General features: G+C 59.1%; 1 protein-coding gene across 1 annotated transcript; it reads left to right on the top strand.

Moving 5' to 3' along the window:
* Positions 1-6194: 6194 nt before the first annotated feature.
* On the top strand, positions 6195-15777 carry LOC143171639 (antigen WC1.1-like). Its single transcript, XM_076360684.1, is given in 15 exon segments — positions 6195-6345; positions 6348-6466; positions 6469-6820; positions 8075-8422; positions 8654-8968; positions 9921-10247; positions 10334-10648; positions 11304-11618; positions 12101-12163; positions 12248-12562; positions 13340-13477; positions 14238-14333; positions 14763-14846; positions 15062-15214; positions 15467-15777. Coding segments are annotated over 15 exon segments (3348 nt in total). The 3' UTR covers positions 15724-15777.
* The last annotated feature ends 815 nt before the right edge of the window (positions 15778-16592 follow it).

The following is a 16592-nucleotide window of genomic DNA, read 5'->3' as shown; positions in this document are numbered from 1 at the left end:
TGCCCTGGCACTACACTGGTTCTAACAGCTGCACTGGGACTCCCACCCAACCCAGTAGCTGCACTGGGACCCCACTCACTCCTGTAGCTGTGCTGGGACTCCACAGGAGCCAGTAGATGCATGGAGACCCCACTGGCTCCAGTCACTGTACTGTGACCCCACTCGCTGCTGGAGCTGCACAGGTATCCCACTCACTTGAGTAGATGCAGTGGGACCCTACTCACTCTAGTAGCTGCACTGAGACTCCACTCGCTCCAGTAGCTTCACTGGGAAGTCACTTGCTCCAGTAGCAGCACTGGGAATCACCTCCCTCTAGTAGCTGCCCTGGGACCACCACTCAACCCAGGAGCTGCACTGAAACCCCACATGCTCCAGTAGTTGTACTGAAATCCCGACTCTCTTCAGTAGCTGCACAGGGACCCCACTCACTCTAGTAGCTGCACTGAGATCACACTTGCTCCAGTAGTTGTACTGGGAACCCACTGGTGTCAAGAGCTGTACTGGAACATACTGGCTCCAGTAGCTGCACTGGGACCCCCACTCAACCCAGGAGCTGCACTGGGACCCTCACATGCTCCAGCAGCTGTACTGAAACCCTGACTCTCTGCAGTAGCTGCACAGGGACCCCACTCACTCTAGTAGCGGCTCTGGGATCCCACTGGTTTATGTAGCTGCACTGGGACCCTTGCACTTGCTCCAGTAGCTGCACTGGCACCTCCACTCACTCCAGTAGCTTCACTGGGACCCCACTCGCTCCTGTAGCTGCGCTGGGACCCCTCTCCCTCTAGTAGCTGCACTGGGAACCCCCACTCAATCCAGTAGCTGCACGGAGACATCACATGCTCCAGCAGTTGCTATGGGACCCCAGTTGCTTCAGTACCTGCCCAGGGACCCCACTCACTCCAGTAGCTGCACTGGGACACCCTTCACTCCAGTAGTTTCACTGGGACACCCATTTGCCTCTAGTAGCTGCACCGAGACCCCACTCACTCCCTTAGCTGACACCACAGCCCAGGGACAGCCACACCCTTGGTCGGACTCCAGTAGCTGGCACCAAATTCCCCTCACACACACACACACACAGAGGTCTCACCAGCAGCTGGCACTTCGTCCTTGCAGCACACGCACACACACAGGATAGAGTGAGATTACAGAGAGACAGTTAAGACAAGGTTTTATGAGAAGATATAAGAAGACACGACAGACTGCGGTGGTCAGGCGCATTTCTCAGCCAGACAAGCACACTGACTGACCATGTTTGACATGCAACTGGCCTCTTTTATACCCTTTGCTGTCTAACCCCTTCTATGTTCCTCCCTCTTGCCCCTTCCCTTGCATGTCCCTCATGGCCTTGCACAGATCTATCGATTCCCCCACCCCTCTCAGACTGGGGTCCCTCTGATTCACAACGTTATCAGTTGAAAAGTCCAGCTGATCCTCTTGGAAGTGGTGCTTGTAGATCCTTGATGGCCCATCAATCACTGTGACTGGCTAGGTTCCTTCCTTGTATGGACTCCATATTTGTTTTGTCAAGGCTGTGTCTCATTGTATTTTGCTTCTGGAGTCCCTTTTTTCCCCTGAGTTTCCCAATTAACCAGGTCCCCGGTCAGATAAACTTGCTGGAATAAACCTTCTCACCCTCTCACATGCCGTCATCGGTTTGTGTGACTGACCAGCTTTGGTTCCCATCCCTGCCTCCCTTACCATTTGCCGGTCAGGTTTGTGTCCCTGTAAGTTCTTGTTTATGGCTTCCTCCTTTTCCCATTGTTTTATTATCCCTTGCTTCATTGAAACAGGTCCTTGACGAGATACCCTTAAAGGAGCAGCCATTCTCCTTCCACACACCCGTACACAGATGAGAGTAAGACACGCTTTGGCTGGATGTCATGAACGAGAGTAAAATATTGAACATGCTAGCGCATGTGTAGACCCTCACACACACACAGAGCGAGGGGTCCTTTTGTGACGGTTTCAGACGGTGACCACAGGTGGTGCTGGGACAGCTGCAGGTTCCCCAGGAGGCGAAGCTCAGACAAACTGCCCCGAGAGCTCAAACAGGGCCAGTGTTTTATGTCGGTTTAATTACCCATATGTTTTGCGAGACAGTCACTCGCGTGGTCTGGAGACCTGAGGAAACTGGAGGCTTCCACAGCTCTGGAGGCCCAGCTCTGGCTGGGGTGTTTGTACCTCCCCACGTGCCTTCCTGGTGCGTGTTGGCATCCCTGCCCTGGCACACGCCAGGAGCACCAGCACCACTGCTACGGGAGACATGCCCCGACACGTGCCCCACCCACCAGCTTCTGGTGGAAGTCCCGCCCCCTCCCAGCAGCTGCAGGGGCCATTTGCCCTGGACGTCGCTCTCCTCTACCGGTCATGTGCTCTGCTGTGATTGGCTGGCAGGTTTACCCGGAAGTGCATCAGAAGGCCCTTCCCCTACAAACACAGGGGCCGCCATTTTGGTTTGGCCACAATTTTATGACACGGTGCCGCCATTCCATGGCAGTGAGCTGCCATTTTGTTAAAGATCATACTGCTCTGTGATTGGCTAATGGCCATTTCTTGACACTGTCATACCTACGAGTGCTCAGGCAGCCCCGTGATTGGCTGGCAGGACTGGCCGCCAGTCCTGGTGTCCCCGGGGGCACGTCACAAAGGGCCTGTCATTACATAAAGGGCAGCTGCCATTTCTGACATCCTCATTCCCCATGTGTTTTCATCCTGCATTGTGATTGGCTGGCAGCCATTGCTAGATACTGTCATACGGATGTGTTCTCTGGTAGCCCTGTGATTGGCTGCCTGCCTCCCTTGGACCAGGAAGTGCTGAGAGATACAAATATATACATTTATATGCAATATATACATATATAGAAATATATCTATAAAAGGGAGTGTCTAATTATTTTAACAAATGTATTTATTTAAGAACAGATACGTTATTTTTATAGATAGACTTCTATATGTGTGTATATGTGTATACGTTTACATATCTATGAACAAGTATAAAGCTATAGAAGTTAAATTAATATAGCCACAAAAGCATAGGTATGAAATGGATAAAACCTTCTTTAATAAGAGCTAATGGAGTGAACAATTCTAGTTTGAATGTGAATAGAAACAAAAGGAAAAGGCCAGGCCTGATCGCATGTTTCAAAAAACTCCAGATGACTGAGTGAAGGGAGAAGTCAGGAGTGGGCTGGGACTTGCCCAGGTCCACCTGAGCCACACCAGCCACACCCAGTACACGGTGTTTATGTCATGCCAAAGGGCAGGGAAAGGGGTGGTGGTGGCTGATGACAATGCATTGAATACTACAGGACCTGGGCAGGATGCAAATGGTATGGAATAAGGGGTGGAGATTGTCCTGGGTCTGGCTGGGCTGGAGTACATTTGCCTGATAGCAGCCCTTACGGTGCTGTGCTTTGCGCTGGTGGCTGGTGTTGATAACGCACTGATGTTGTGGCTATTGCTGATGAGTGCTGGCATAATGTCAAGGCCTTCTCTGTTTCTCATTCTGACCCCACAGTGAGGAGGCTGGGGATGGGCGAGAGCCTGGGAGGGGACAAAGTCAGGACAGCTGACCCGAACGGACCAAAGAGATATTCCATGCCATATGGCGTCTTGTTCAGCACTAAAACTGGCAGGGGAGTTTCTCCAAAGTAGCCATTGCTTGGAGACTGGCTGGGATCTTTCTGCTGGTGTGAGTGATTGCTTCTCCATCCCGTGTTTCCTTCCTTTTTTTATTTTTCACCATTTATTAAAGTGTCATTATCTTGACCCATGAGTTTTTCTCTCATTTTGCCCTTCCAGTTGTCTCCCCCATCCTCCTGGGGGGGGAGTGAGCAAGCGATTGGATGAGGTCACTTGTTCCCTTGTACCTCATAGGTGAGGAGATAGCAAATAGGTGGATATGTGGTGATCAGGTCACTGGTGCCTGAGTAGCTGATAGGCAAGAGGGAGACACAGAGCTTTGGCATGTACTTGTGATGTCACTCTTGGCTGAGTAGCTGATAGGCCAGGACCAGGTATAGGTGCTTGTGAGGTCATTGGAGCCTGAGTACGTCAATGGCAAGTACATGGCAAATGGACAGATACCTACTTGTGAGGTTACTCTGGGTTGAATATCTGATAGGCCAGGAACAGGCCTATGGATTGTGTAGGTGCTTCTGAGGTCACTGGTGCCTGAGTAGATGATAGGCCAGGAGCTGGCATATTACTTGTGAATGTCTTTGTGAGGTCATAGTTGCCTGAGTAGCTGGTAGGCTGGGAGAAACATGTCTTGTGTTGGATATTTTGAGGTCACAGGGGCCTGAGAAGCTGGTAGGCCAGGAGTAAGAACTTGTCTCATGTAGGTGTTTGCAACGTCATTTGTGACTGATTAGCTGATAGGCCAGGACAAGGCCTATGGGTTGTGTAGGTGCTTGTGAAGTCACTGCCGCCCTATTATCTGATAGGCCAGGAGCAGGCCCATGGGTGGTGTACGTTGAGTTGTGTCACTGGTGCCTGAGTAGCGGATAGGCTAGGAGCAGACCAATAGTTTGTGTAGGTGTTTGTGAGGTCATTGGTGCCTGAATACCTGAGAGGCCAGGAGCAGGCACATGGCAGGTTTAGATGCTATGACATCACCTGTGGCTGAGTGGCGCATAGGCCAGGAGTATGCACATGGCTTGTGCACGAATTTGTGATTTCACTGGTGCCTGAGTAGCTTTTAGGCAAAGATCAGGCATATGGCTTGTGTGGGTGCTTCTGATGTCATCAAAATAATATTTAGGCCCCATCCAAATATGACTTTTTGGAAGAACCATGGTCAGCAGAAGCCCATACGCAGCACACCCGCACGTGTGACAGTGTAACTCATGAGCACACAGCAGCAGAAGTAGAAGGGTGTGAGGTCATATAACGCATAGCACCCCGTGGCTGTGGGGCTCGGTGCAGAGCGGCCGTGTGCATCAGAGGGACATGACGGGAGATGGGAGCTGCCTGGCCCATGTCTGCAAGGCTGAAGGAGCAGCCCCTGCAGCCCTGGCTGGAGCAGCTGGGGTGGGGGTGGCTCAGGGGCACCGCAGGGATGTGCCAGGGCACGGTGCCAGGAGGAAACCACAGACTTCCTGCACGGGCGCTGCGGGGGGAGCATGGCGAGGGCTGCGAGGCCACATGGGCTGTGGTTTGTGCACCTGCAGGCTCCAGCTCCCAGTCTGCCTGTGGGGAATAACGGCCCCTTGGTGACAGGCTGAGAGTCAGGGACATGTCTGAGCCTCTGGGCTGCATGTCTGCTGCCAGGGCAGGGACATGTCCCAGCTCCAGCTCCTGCAAGGGACCCACCATGGGGCTTTGCAAGCCAGCACTCCTGGGATGGAGCTCTTGTCCAGGCCAAGGACCTTTCCCAGCTGCTGTTGCCAGCACAGCAGGGTCTGTAGGAGGGGCAGGGGCTGTTTCCTTCCCATCCTCACACAGACCTTGGTGCAGTCCCAGCCCTGTGGTTCCTGTAGCATGGGGATGGCTGGTCACTTGCCTCTTGGGCTCTTGGATGAGCCCAACGTAGGAGATGCTCAGTGCCCCTGGTCCCCACAGCGAGATGCAAGGGGTGACAGATCCATTCCCCGCCCCCCCCCACACAGCCCTGTCCTGTGATGATTCCCCACCGCAGTGGCCGTGACACCCGAAGCGGAGCCATCCCTCATATATGGTCATGAACGGCGCTGGAGAAGTTCATTGGAGGGCTGGGCTGTGTTGGAGGGGAGATAGCTCCTGATCATGTCTAAAAAGGTGCTGCTGCTTCGATTGGCTCCTCCTGCAGCTGGGTCGGCATCTGCAGAGATATATTACCCTCCCACCGCTGTTGTCCCTGTGAGTCCCCCGGAGCCGTGAGAGGGAGTGGGGTGCAGCAGGGCTGTGCCAGCAGGGCAGGAGGCTCAGGATGGGCACAGAGGGACTCCAGTTCCCTCAGGTGATGTGGCTGCTCCTCTGGGTGCAGCTGTGCAGGGGTAAGTGCCGGTTCCCTTGTCCCACAGCCCAGGGCCAGTGAGTACCAGCGAGGTCATCGGGATACTTCTGAGAACGGGTTTCTTTGCAGGTGCCACTGAGATGAGGGGCAGAAGGTACTCAAGTCAATTGAACTTCTGCCCTTCCCTGTGTCTCTCTGGGTGGGAGAGGCAGCTGTGGGCCTGAGGGCACAGGGCTGTACAGGGGTTTCTGGGATGGTGAGGAGACGGTGCTCTGTGCAGCGCCAGCCATGGTGTGCGGGTGGGCATGGGCAGGAGGTTGTTGAGGTGGGAGGAGGTGCTGCAGGCTGTGGGGTGGTGAATGGCACAGCAGGTCTGCTGCTGGGCACCCCCAGCTCTTTGCAGCCCATGGGGAGAAAAGGGACCCCCACACTGCCCCGGGGACAGCCCAGAAGGAGGAGGGCTACCACTCCAGTGCCTGTGACTCAGCCTGGGCAGGGGGGACCTCCAGACCTGCAGTTTGGGGCTCAGCGCCCTCCTGATGGGTCCCATGTCGATGTTTGAAGGGGCTGCGGTGGTGAGGCTGGAGGATGGTGGCGGACGCTGTGCTGGAAGAGTGGAGGTGAAACACCAGGGCCAGTGGGGGACCGTGTGTGATGACTCCTGGGACATGGCCGATGCTGCAGTGGTTTGTAAGCAGCTGAGCTGTGGGTCTGCTGTTCAAGCTCCTCAGTATGGACACTTTGGGCCAGGATCTGGCCCCATTTGGATGGATAATGTTCGCTGTCGTGGCACCGAGTCTGCCCTGTCTGACTGTACACACAATGGATGGGGTCAACACAACTGTGATCACAATGAGGATGCTGGAGTGACATGTTCAGGTAAGGGACCAGCCCATTCCTCACCTTTGTGGCTGGGATGGGGGAAGGGACCTGGCTGTGCCCTCAGGGAAACAAGGGGGTACTAGAGAAGGGCCTAGTGTGGCCGGTCACACTGCTGAGCTGGGACTTTCATTCCTGGTTTCCCCGGTCCCTGAGGAAAGCCCAGTGGGAACCTGTCCCTGCCTGACCCCCGATGTGGCTCAGCCCACCCTCAATCGGTGCCTGGGGCTGGAAGATGAATGCCCACCCTGCCCCGCAGTCTCTGTTAGTTCCCAACTTTCTCCTTCTGTTCACGCAGGAGCTATCTGGCAGCACGGAGGACCAGGTCCCCCCATGGCAGAGGCACTGAGAGCAGCTCACGTGGCCACCCACAGCCAAAGGGAAGGGCCCAAGGTGGCCAGGGACTGTTGGGTTGTGTTCCCTGGCAGACATGAGTCCCCCCAAAGCAGAGGGGCTGCTCACAGGGGAGGATCACTGGGCTTGGGCAGAAGAGCAGGGTGGCGTGGCCACCCCATTCTTCTTCCAGGGTCACCCCATGAGAGCCAGCTCACAGGGAAACAACCCTGTGCAGGCAGTGCTGACCTGCTGCCCAGCCTCTCCTGTCGGCCCCAGCCCCTGTCTGCCCTGTGCCACGGGGGATTTGCTAGCACTTTCTGGCTCTCCTTGGTGCCTGTCCTTGCCTTGGGAGCTTGTGTCAGTCCAGGGCTGCTCCTCTGCCTACTCTCCTGCCTTCTGCCCAGCTGTTGGCTGGGGCTGTGCATGCCTGGCCGTGTACTTCTGGCCCTGGCTGAGGACCCCTCCCCGGGTGGGTGTTGGAGCTTGGGGCTGGTGGAGACAGCAACCGCAGGTACACTCATAGAGTGTGTACCCTCTGGGAATGAGGTGCGTTTCTGGTAGCTCCCAGGGGTTCCTCAGCCTGGCACTGAGCTCGGCAGGCAGAGCAGGCTGCAGCAGCCAACAGTGCCTGGGCCAATCTCCCTGGGCTCAAGTGCTCCAAGCGCTGCAAGTGCCTAGGGCCCGTGCCAGGCATCCCAGGGTCTCCAGGACAGCAGCAGTTTTTCTAAGCAGTATCTGTGGCTGTGGGTTTGGAAGAAAAGCCAGCCCATGAGTGCTGTGCTGATGTCTGAGGAGCGGCAGGCAGTCCCTGATGTGTTTGTGCCATCAGCACCCACTGGGAGCTGCTGGGGTGCTTGTGGGACTCTTTGCCCGTGGCCTCCTTGGAGATTAGGTGGGATGCGGTCAGGTAACGGACAGAGGGCTCTGGGAACTCACAGGGGTCTTTGATTGCTCCAGGATTTGTCCGGCTGGTTGGAGGGAACAGCCCCTGCTCAGGACGCGTGGAGATCCATGATGGAACCCAGTGGAAAACTGTCTGTGACTCAGACTTTGGTCCCAAAGCCGCCGACGTGGTCTGCAGGGAGTTACAGTGTGGCACAGCCCTGTCCGTCCCCGGAGCAGCTCACTTTGGAGAAGGTGTCGGTCCCATGTGGGACAGAGAGCTGCAGTGTGTGGGGAATGAATCCTTCCTCGTGTTCTGCCCCAGGGGGTCCCCCAGAGACCAGCCCTGCACCCACACGGACGCCGCTGGTGTCACCTGCACACGTAAGGACTCCTGTTGGGGTGTTAAATGCCAGGGGGTGTGCTGGGGACAGGGGAGCAGGGTAGGGACTGTGCCGTGCCAGGTGTGAGGACAGCAGGGGTGATGTGGTTGTCTGCAGCCCTAAAATCATGCAGAAGGAGGAGGATGGCAGGCTCTCGTCCATTTGGCCTCTCCTCTAGCTCCTGAGGGAGCGAGAGCACAAGTCTGCCCTCTCTCATCCTTCTCTTTCCCAGAGTTCACAGGGTTCCGGCTGGTGAACGGCAGCACGGCATGTGAGGGGAGGGTGGAGGTCCATGTGCTGGGGACCTGGGGCTCTCTCTGTGCCTCCCGCTGGGATCTCTTGGATGCCCACGTTCTCTGTCGTCACCTCGACTGTGGGTTTGCTGAGTCCATTCCCAGAGGAGGGCATTTTGGGAGAGGAACCGGCCCTGTCTGGAAAGACTCATTCCACTGTGATGGGACAGAAGCTCACCTGGGACAGTGCCCAGTGACTGCCTTGGGGGCCTCACCATGCTCCCATGAGAACAGCGCTGCTGTCATTTGCTCAGGTGAGTGCTGGGAAAACACAGGATTAACTTCATTTTCCCCTGGCATGAGAGAGAAATCCAAAGCAGGGGACCCCATTGCAGTGCCAGGCTGCATTTCTCCCTGGAGAAACCCTGGCTTCACCAGAAGCAATCTGGAGGGCTTTGCCTGCTCGGACCAACTGCTCTGCTGTGGGAGAGCTGAGGACTGAACAGGAGCAGTCGTCTCTGCCCCCCGGGTCAGCAGCTCAGGCTCCGGGGCCACTACTAGGCCTGGGCTCCTTTGAACTCCCACTGTGGGATGGGCCCGGGGCAGCGCTGCGGGGATCATCGCCAACCCCCTGGCTGCAGACAGCCCTGTTCCAGCCACAGAGAGATACCCTCAGAGCCTGAACTCACCATCACAGGGGCTGCCTGGGTGCCCCCGGCAGCAGTGGCAGACCAGGGGGGTGAGCTGCAGAGCGGGGCTGGGCTTTGCCCTGCCTTCTGGTCAGTGCAAGCCCCAAACTCATCCTGTTTGCTCAGAGAGGCCCCCCTCGCTCTGCTCCCTGCCAGGGACACAGGCTCCCAGTCCCCCATTCCCAGGGACGTAGATGGGCAGAGATGTGTGGGCTGTGCCTGGTGTCTCAGCAGTGCCAGTGCCAGTGCTGAGGCTGGGCAAAGCCTGTCCTGGTGCTGCCCATCCCCAGGCCACTGCTGGCCATTGCTGCCTCCTGCGGAAGCTGCCCCAACTGCATTGGCAGGGACGTGCTGTGTGTCTCTGCCCCGCCAACAGCAAAGCTGGCGTCTGGCTCAGGAAGGCTCAGGGACTGGGCAACCAGCCCCATGGAGCCCTGGCCCAGGAGCTCCCGCAGAGGGCTGGGGACAGGCAGGCAGAGCTTCAAGGCCCTGAAAGGGTGCCAGAGCCTGGAGACGTGCCGCAGGCTGCTTGCCTCCCTGGTGCCACCAAGGGCTGGGGCATGGCTGCTCTCCCCAGGCCCAGCTGGCTCCGCGTCCTTGCGGCTGGTGCTTGGAGGGAGTCGGTGCGACGGACGAGTAGAGATCTTCCAGCACGGGACATGGGGCAGGGTCCTGGATGACCACTGGGACATGCAGGAGGCCAGCGTGGTGTGCCGGCAGCTGCGGTGCGGAGAGGCAGAGACAGCTTACAACCCCCCGAAGCCTCAGAGAGGGACAGGTCCTGTGGGGCTGCGAGGGGTCAGGTGTGCAGGGCACGAGGCCAACCTGACCCTCTGCAACACCTCCCTGCCCAAGAGCATGCTGGCAGCAGGGATTGCAGAGGACGTGGGGGTCATTTGCCGGGGTAAGTGGCACTGCACAGGCCCCCCCCAGGCTCTGGGCTGGGTGGGCACCGCCCCTAATGACAGCTGGGGTTTCTTCCCACTGCAGGGAGCCGGCAGGTCCGGCTGGTGAACGGGCCTGGGCGCTGCGCTGGGAGAGTGGAGATCTACTACCAGGGCAGCTGGGGGACCATCTGCGATGACAGCTGGGACCTGCCCGATGCCACTGTTGTTTGCCACCAGCTGGGCTGCGGAGGGGCGGTGGAGGCGGTTGGCTCTGCTCAGTTCGGGGAAGGCTCTGGGCAGATCTGGCTGGATGCCGTGAACTGCTCTGGGGCCGAAGCTGCTCTCTGGGACTGCCCAGCAGGGTCCTGGGGGCAGCATGACTGTGGGCACAAAGAGGATGCAGGAGTCGTCTGCTCAGGTCTGTGCCGGGAGCTGTGGTGGGAGCCCAGTGCCCAGGGAGGCTGGGACGAGGGGAGAGCCAGCAACGGCCAAGGCTGTCCCTGGCTGCCTCTGAGCCTCTGCCTGAGCCTGTCCTGGGGACACGCATGCACAAACCCCCTCAGTCCCACTAGAGGTCCCTTGTAAGCTGTGCTGTCCCCAAGGGTTAGTGGGGAGGGCATGGGTGTCTGTCCGTCTGGGACTTCTCTCTGCCCCCTGGCAAAAGGGTGATTTGCTGGCCGTGCCTCTGCCTGGCTGAGGGCCTGGGGGGTGAAGAGGCTTCTCTGCTCCCATAGCCCCAGGCCCCAGTGCCTGGGGAGGCTGGGATGAGGGGAGAGATGGCCACGGCCGAGGCTGTCCCTGGCTGCCTCTCGGCCCCTGCCCAAGCTCGTCCCGGGGGTGCCAATGCATGGGTCTCCTCAGTCCCACCAGGGTTCCCCGGTGAGCTCAGCTGTCCCTGAGGGTGAGCGGGGAGGGCAGGGTTTTCTGTCCATCCGGGACTCTTCTCTGTCCATGTGTGCAAGGGGGACTTGCTGGACGTGCCTTTGCCTGGCTGAGGGCCTGGGGGGTGCAGGGATGTCCCTGCTCCCACAGCCCCAGACCAGCATGTTCCCCTTTGGCCACTTTCCTCCCAGAGTTCGTGGACCTGAGGCTGGAGAACAGCGATGGCTGCTCCGGGCGCCTGCAAGTTTTCTATAACGGGACGTGGGGGAGCGTTTGCTCCAACTCAATGACTCCCAAAACAGTGTCGCTGGCATGCAAGGAGCTGGGCTGCGGGGATAGAGGGTTCCTGGAAACACGCCTGCCCTATGGTAGGGTGTCTGGCCCCGCCTGGCTGGATCGTGTGGAGTGTGGGGAGAGAAACAGCTCCTTCTGGCAGTGTCCCTCCACTCCCTGGGACCCACAGTCGTGCGATGACCTGCAAGATGAGACCCACATCACCTGCAATGGTAATTCTGAGCTACCCGGGCACCAGCATCCCCCCAGCTCCTGCTCCCTGCTGGGCACAGTCAAGTACAGAGACAAGGCCCACAGGGGCTTTTACCTTACGTGCCAGACCCTGCTGCTTCTGGTGGCACAAATGGGACTTCAGCTCTCAGAGCCCCACACATTCACCAGCAGTTGCCAGCCGGGCTCCCAGCAGTGCCCGGGGGAGGCAGAGGTGTCTCCAGGCAAGGTCTCAGGAGAGACCAGCCAGGGCTCTGAGGAGCGTCCCCTCCATGGACACCCTCCTGCTTTTCTGTGAACCAGGGTCCCTTTGGGGCTGAGCAGTCAGGGTCCCCCACATTGCTGTGTGTGTCCCCTGAATGACCAGGGTTCAGCTGCTGCCGTGAGCGAGGCAGCACGGGGAGGTGTGAGCAGAGCTCTGCCCCACCCTCTGCTGCATGACTCCCCTGCAGCAGCCCCTTCACCCCAGCTTTTCCTTCTGCAGGGAGACGGTCAGAAACGCCCCCAGCCCTGGGGACTGTGTGCCCAAACTCCACAAGCTGCACAGGTAGCTGCTCCTCTGCATGCCCCTCTCACCTGGCAGGGCTCTGCCTGCTGTCCCGGTGCCCTGGAAGGTCTCTGCCTTCTCCAGACAGGGAGAAGATTCGTGCCGTGGGAGGCAAGAATGGGTGCTTGGGCAGAGTGGAGGTCTGGCACCGCGGCTCCTGGGGGACGGTGTGCGACGACTCCTGGGACATGCAGGATGCCGAGGTGGCATGCAGGCAGCTGGGCTGTGGCCCCGCAGTGTCTGCCCTGGACAAGGCTGCATTTGGGGAGGGGACAGGTCCCATCTGGCTGGAGCAGGTGGAGTGCCGTGGGACAGAGCCATCTCTGCAGGACTGCTGGGCTCAGACTGGGGACAGCGGTGCCTGCCGGCATAAGGAGGATGCTGCTGTGAACTGCTCAGGTGAGCGGCAGGGCTGGGACTCCTCACGGGGGTATAGGCAAGGAGCCAGGGAAGGCGTTTTTCCTTGCTGGGTCCCATCATGGCTCCAGAGCTCCTGAGAGCAAGGCTGTCCCTGCAGAACATGGGAGCCTGTTCCCAAGTGGGCAGCTGCTTCTGTGGGGCTGGATGTCCTCCGTCTTCTACCCAGCAGGGCTCTGCAGGCCCCAGGGGCATCTTCCAGCGTGCTTGTGCTATCCTACCCGTGTCCCAGAGCAGGGCCCTGGGCTCTGTTCCAGCCACCCTGAGCAGCCCTGCAGGAGGGGCAATTTGTGTGGGATGTGTCAGGGATGTCTAAAAGCACACGCATGCATTCACACACATATAAACACACACACACACACGGCATGTCAGAGAGGAGGCTCCCTGGTACCTGCACACCCACCCTCTCAGCCCAGCTCTCCTCCTCCTCTGCAGCTGCACTCAGAATGGCAGCACCAACCCCCTGAGCAGGTAACCTGTCCTCCCTGCCAGCACTGGGTCTTCTTGAGGCCAGGCTGTGACCCGCAGCTGGAGGGAAGGGCCTTCTTGTCGGGGTGTGAAGCTCCCGAGAGGAGGCACCGGGGTAGCGGTGGAGGGGGTTGGATAGGGCTGTCATTTACTCAGTAGGGTGGGAGCTTCCCCATCACTCACCCCCTGGGGCCCCTTACCCCCGGTGTAATGGGGGTCAGGACTGGGGTGTCCTGGCCCCACACCTCTCCCAGGTCTGGTGCTGCCCTTTCTGTGTTCCTGCCCATGCAGATCCCACTCGGGGCCGTCCGACCAGCAGCAGGAGTGTCTCATTGCCCGTCATCATCTGCATCATCCTGGGAGCCCTTCTCTGCCTGCTCCTGGCCCTCCTGGCCGGGCAAGTGCGAAGCGCCAGGGCTGGGCGCAGAGGTGGGTCTGTCCCCCATGGTCTCAGGGGAAGATGCCTCCTGGCAAGGCCAGGGGTGCTGTGGGGTGTCAGTGAGTGGTACAGGCAGAGCTGGGGGGACAAGAGTGTGTGCTGCCTGCATTCCCATGTGCTGCCCCATTGATTGCCTGACCATGGGCCACCAGCAGCAAGGGGTAGAGAGAGTCAGGACACAGGGAGGATTTAGGGATGAGGCAAGGAAACAAATGGCTGAGCTGGGCTGGGATAGATGGGAGCAGAGGGGAAACAGCTGAGGACCTGCCACTGGCAGCACTCTGGGCAGTGCTGGAGTGGGCTCTGGGTCAGGGGAGATGCCAGGAAGAACGTGGGGCAGCAGGGTCCATACTCGTGGTTTCAGACCCCCAGGCTGTTCCTCTGCCCAACCCTGACCTCCCCATGGCAGGGCACGTGCCATGCTCTGGATCCATGGGGCAGAGAGGGGGAAGCTCCAGGGGGAGAGGAAAAGCGGGAGCTGCTCCAAGCTCAGCACCAGGGACCTGACCCAGGGGGCAGAGGGGCAGAAGGTCTGTCTCTGAAGGGACGGTGCAAGGGTGTCACTGCCCCAGATCATCTCCATGGAGACATTGCCCTCACTGAGGAAGTGGCAGCGGTGACCGAACAGTGCAGCGGGTCTGTGTTGTGGGGACAGCCCTGGGCTGGCCCAGGGGAACAGGGCTGGGGGAACAGAGCAGGATTCTGTCCCCTCTTTGCCTGTCCCTGAGCCAGCCCTGCCTCTATCCGCAGGCTCCGAGCGCGCTTGGGAGCCCTTCTCTGAGGCCGTGTATGAGGAGATCTGTTACAGCCCAGCGTGGGAGAAGCAGGCAAGGTTCAGTCAGTCAGGTGGGTGTGGGTCCCTCATGGGGGGGCACATGTGCAGGACTCTTTCCCCTGGCCCTCACCTGGGGCTGACCCACTGCAACCCCCTGGCCCATGGAGTTGGGGTCTGTGGGTTCTGTGGGGAGAGCAGCCAGGTCCTGGGCCTGGGAGAGAAGCTTCCTCCTCACCGGCTCTGCCTGTCCCAGCCGGGGACAGCCCCTCTCTGCCTGTCCCTGCACCCCTATGTGACACCTGAGGGGTGAGGGAAGGGGCTGTCCCCAGGCATCTCTGGGAGGCCCTTTGAGACAGGGTTGATCCCAGGGGAGCAGGGTGAGTCCTGAGCCCTCCTCCCCACTCAGCCCTGGCTCCGTGGGTCCCCCGTCCCCAGCAGCACTGACCACAAGCCAGGGGAGCAGAGCGCACTCCCATAACACCCACTGTGCCTCTCTCCAGGCTCCGATTCAGAGGGGTCCTTGACCGAGCTGCAGCCCTACCCCAGGGACAGCGAGGAGGAGGATGGTCCACATTCAGCACCAGGTAACAGGGGCAGGAAGGGGTTGATGTCCTGTCCCTGCAGACATGTGATGGACAGCGGTGTCACTGAGTGTCACCGTCAGAGCTGGGGAGCACACTGCGTGTCTCCTGTGGTGCTGCCAACACCAGTGTCTGAGCCCCATGTCCCTGCGCATCCTCCCATCCTCTGCTCTGCAGGGTGTATCTTCTCACTCTCACCAGCTCCCCTCTCCTTTCAGACGTCCCTGTCCTGCTCGGAGGAGACCCAGCAGATGGCTATGATGATGCCAGGGAGGTTTCTGACCCTGGGGAGGATCCTTCCCCTGGGCAGGGAGACTGGGAAATGCCCAGGGCGCCAGAGGAGGGAGCAGGGCCCAGGGATGCTCCCGGAGGTGAGAGGGAAAGATAGCGCTACCGGTTCCTGGGGTGCCATCCCTGGTGCTGGATGAATCGCTGCTGTACTGAGAGCCCAGCCTCCTGGGATGGGGGAACCTGCCCTGGGAATTTTTCCTTGCGGGGACCAGGGGGTGGGAGAGAGACCTGAACATCTCAGGACTAGTGAGGAGATGGGAGGCTGGAGATCTACAGAGCAGGAGAGGCACCCCATGGGGCAAACGTGCAATGGCCTGCCTTGCTGCTTGCAGGGGCAAACCTGCGCTCCCAGAGAAGTGCTGGGGCCCCTGGAGCTGAGGGAGATGCCTGGTCCCTGTCCCCAGAGAGCATGGGCTATGACGATGCTGAAGAGGTGTCTCTGGCGCATCGCCCTGAGGACACAAAGGTTGCGATACCAGCGGACAGTGCACAACAGTCCCTGATGCCCAGAGCAGGAGAGCCCGTCCCTGCCGTGCAGCTGGGTACAGCCGGGAGGGAGGAGAGGACTGTGCAGCTGGGAGAGCCGTGAGCACCAGGGAACTGTTTCCCTTTTCCCACGGGCAGCAGAAACAGCTGGGCATGTCCTCTATTTGTATTATGCTGTTTTTACGCTGTGCCTCCATATTTGTTCTTAATAAAAGTCTTTGGGGGTTTGAGCCAGAGCTGGTGCTTGCCTGCCCAGGTGTCGGGGTGTCTCCCTGAGGCTGACTGGGGGGGAGCAGAGCACAAAGACATGGTGGAGGGCAAAGGGCACATCTTGGGACAGCAGGCTCAGGGTCAGGCTGTGGGGCTGCGAGAGCCCATGGTTCCAGGGGAATATTCCTGCTGATATTTCCATCCTGCCAGCAAAAGTTTCCAACAAAAATGGCTCTCTGCAAGGTCCCGTGATGCACCCCAGCAGGAACGCCCATCTCCTCACCTCGGGGTTCCCCAGTTGCTCTTTCCCCCAGGACCATGCTGGTCCCACGACAGAGCTGCCATGTTGGGATGAGGCCTGGGTTGTGGCCCCACAGAAGTGAGCCCTAAGGTGGCCGTGGTGCCTTGAACACCCCAGCCAGCCACAGGGGGGATCACGGCCCACGGCTCATCTCCCACAGCGGTTAGGAGGCAGCTGTCCTCCCCACTGCCTCGGCACAGGGTACAGAGCCACTTGCTGGGGAACACGGGCCTGGGATTGCCCCTTCAATGACTCTGCCAGGACTCCAGTCTCCATGGGCTGTTCCTGCTGCCTTGGGGGTCCTTGCAGACCCCGAGAACTTCTATCACAGCCCCAGAGCTGCCTTCCTTCCTGGGCAGGGGCATTAAGGCCCTATGGCAGCCCTGGGAACCCCTCCTCCTGCTGCGCTCCTACCTCCACCTCTGCCCTCCTGCTGCCTCGCCAGGAGTGTCAGTGTCGGT

This window comes from Aptenodytes patagonicus, chromosome 29 (genome assembly GCF_965638725.1).
Source record: "Aptenodytes patagonicus chromosome 29, bAptPat1.pri.cur, whole genome shotgun sequence".
In the NCBI taxonomy this organism is placed as follows: domain Eukaryota; kingdom Metazoa; phylum Chordata; class Aves; order Sphenisciformes; family Spheniscidae; genus Aptenodytes; species Aptenodytes patagonicus.
Note: the sequence above shows the minus strand (reverse complement) of the source record. Positions and strands in the feature narration are given on the sequence as shown.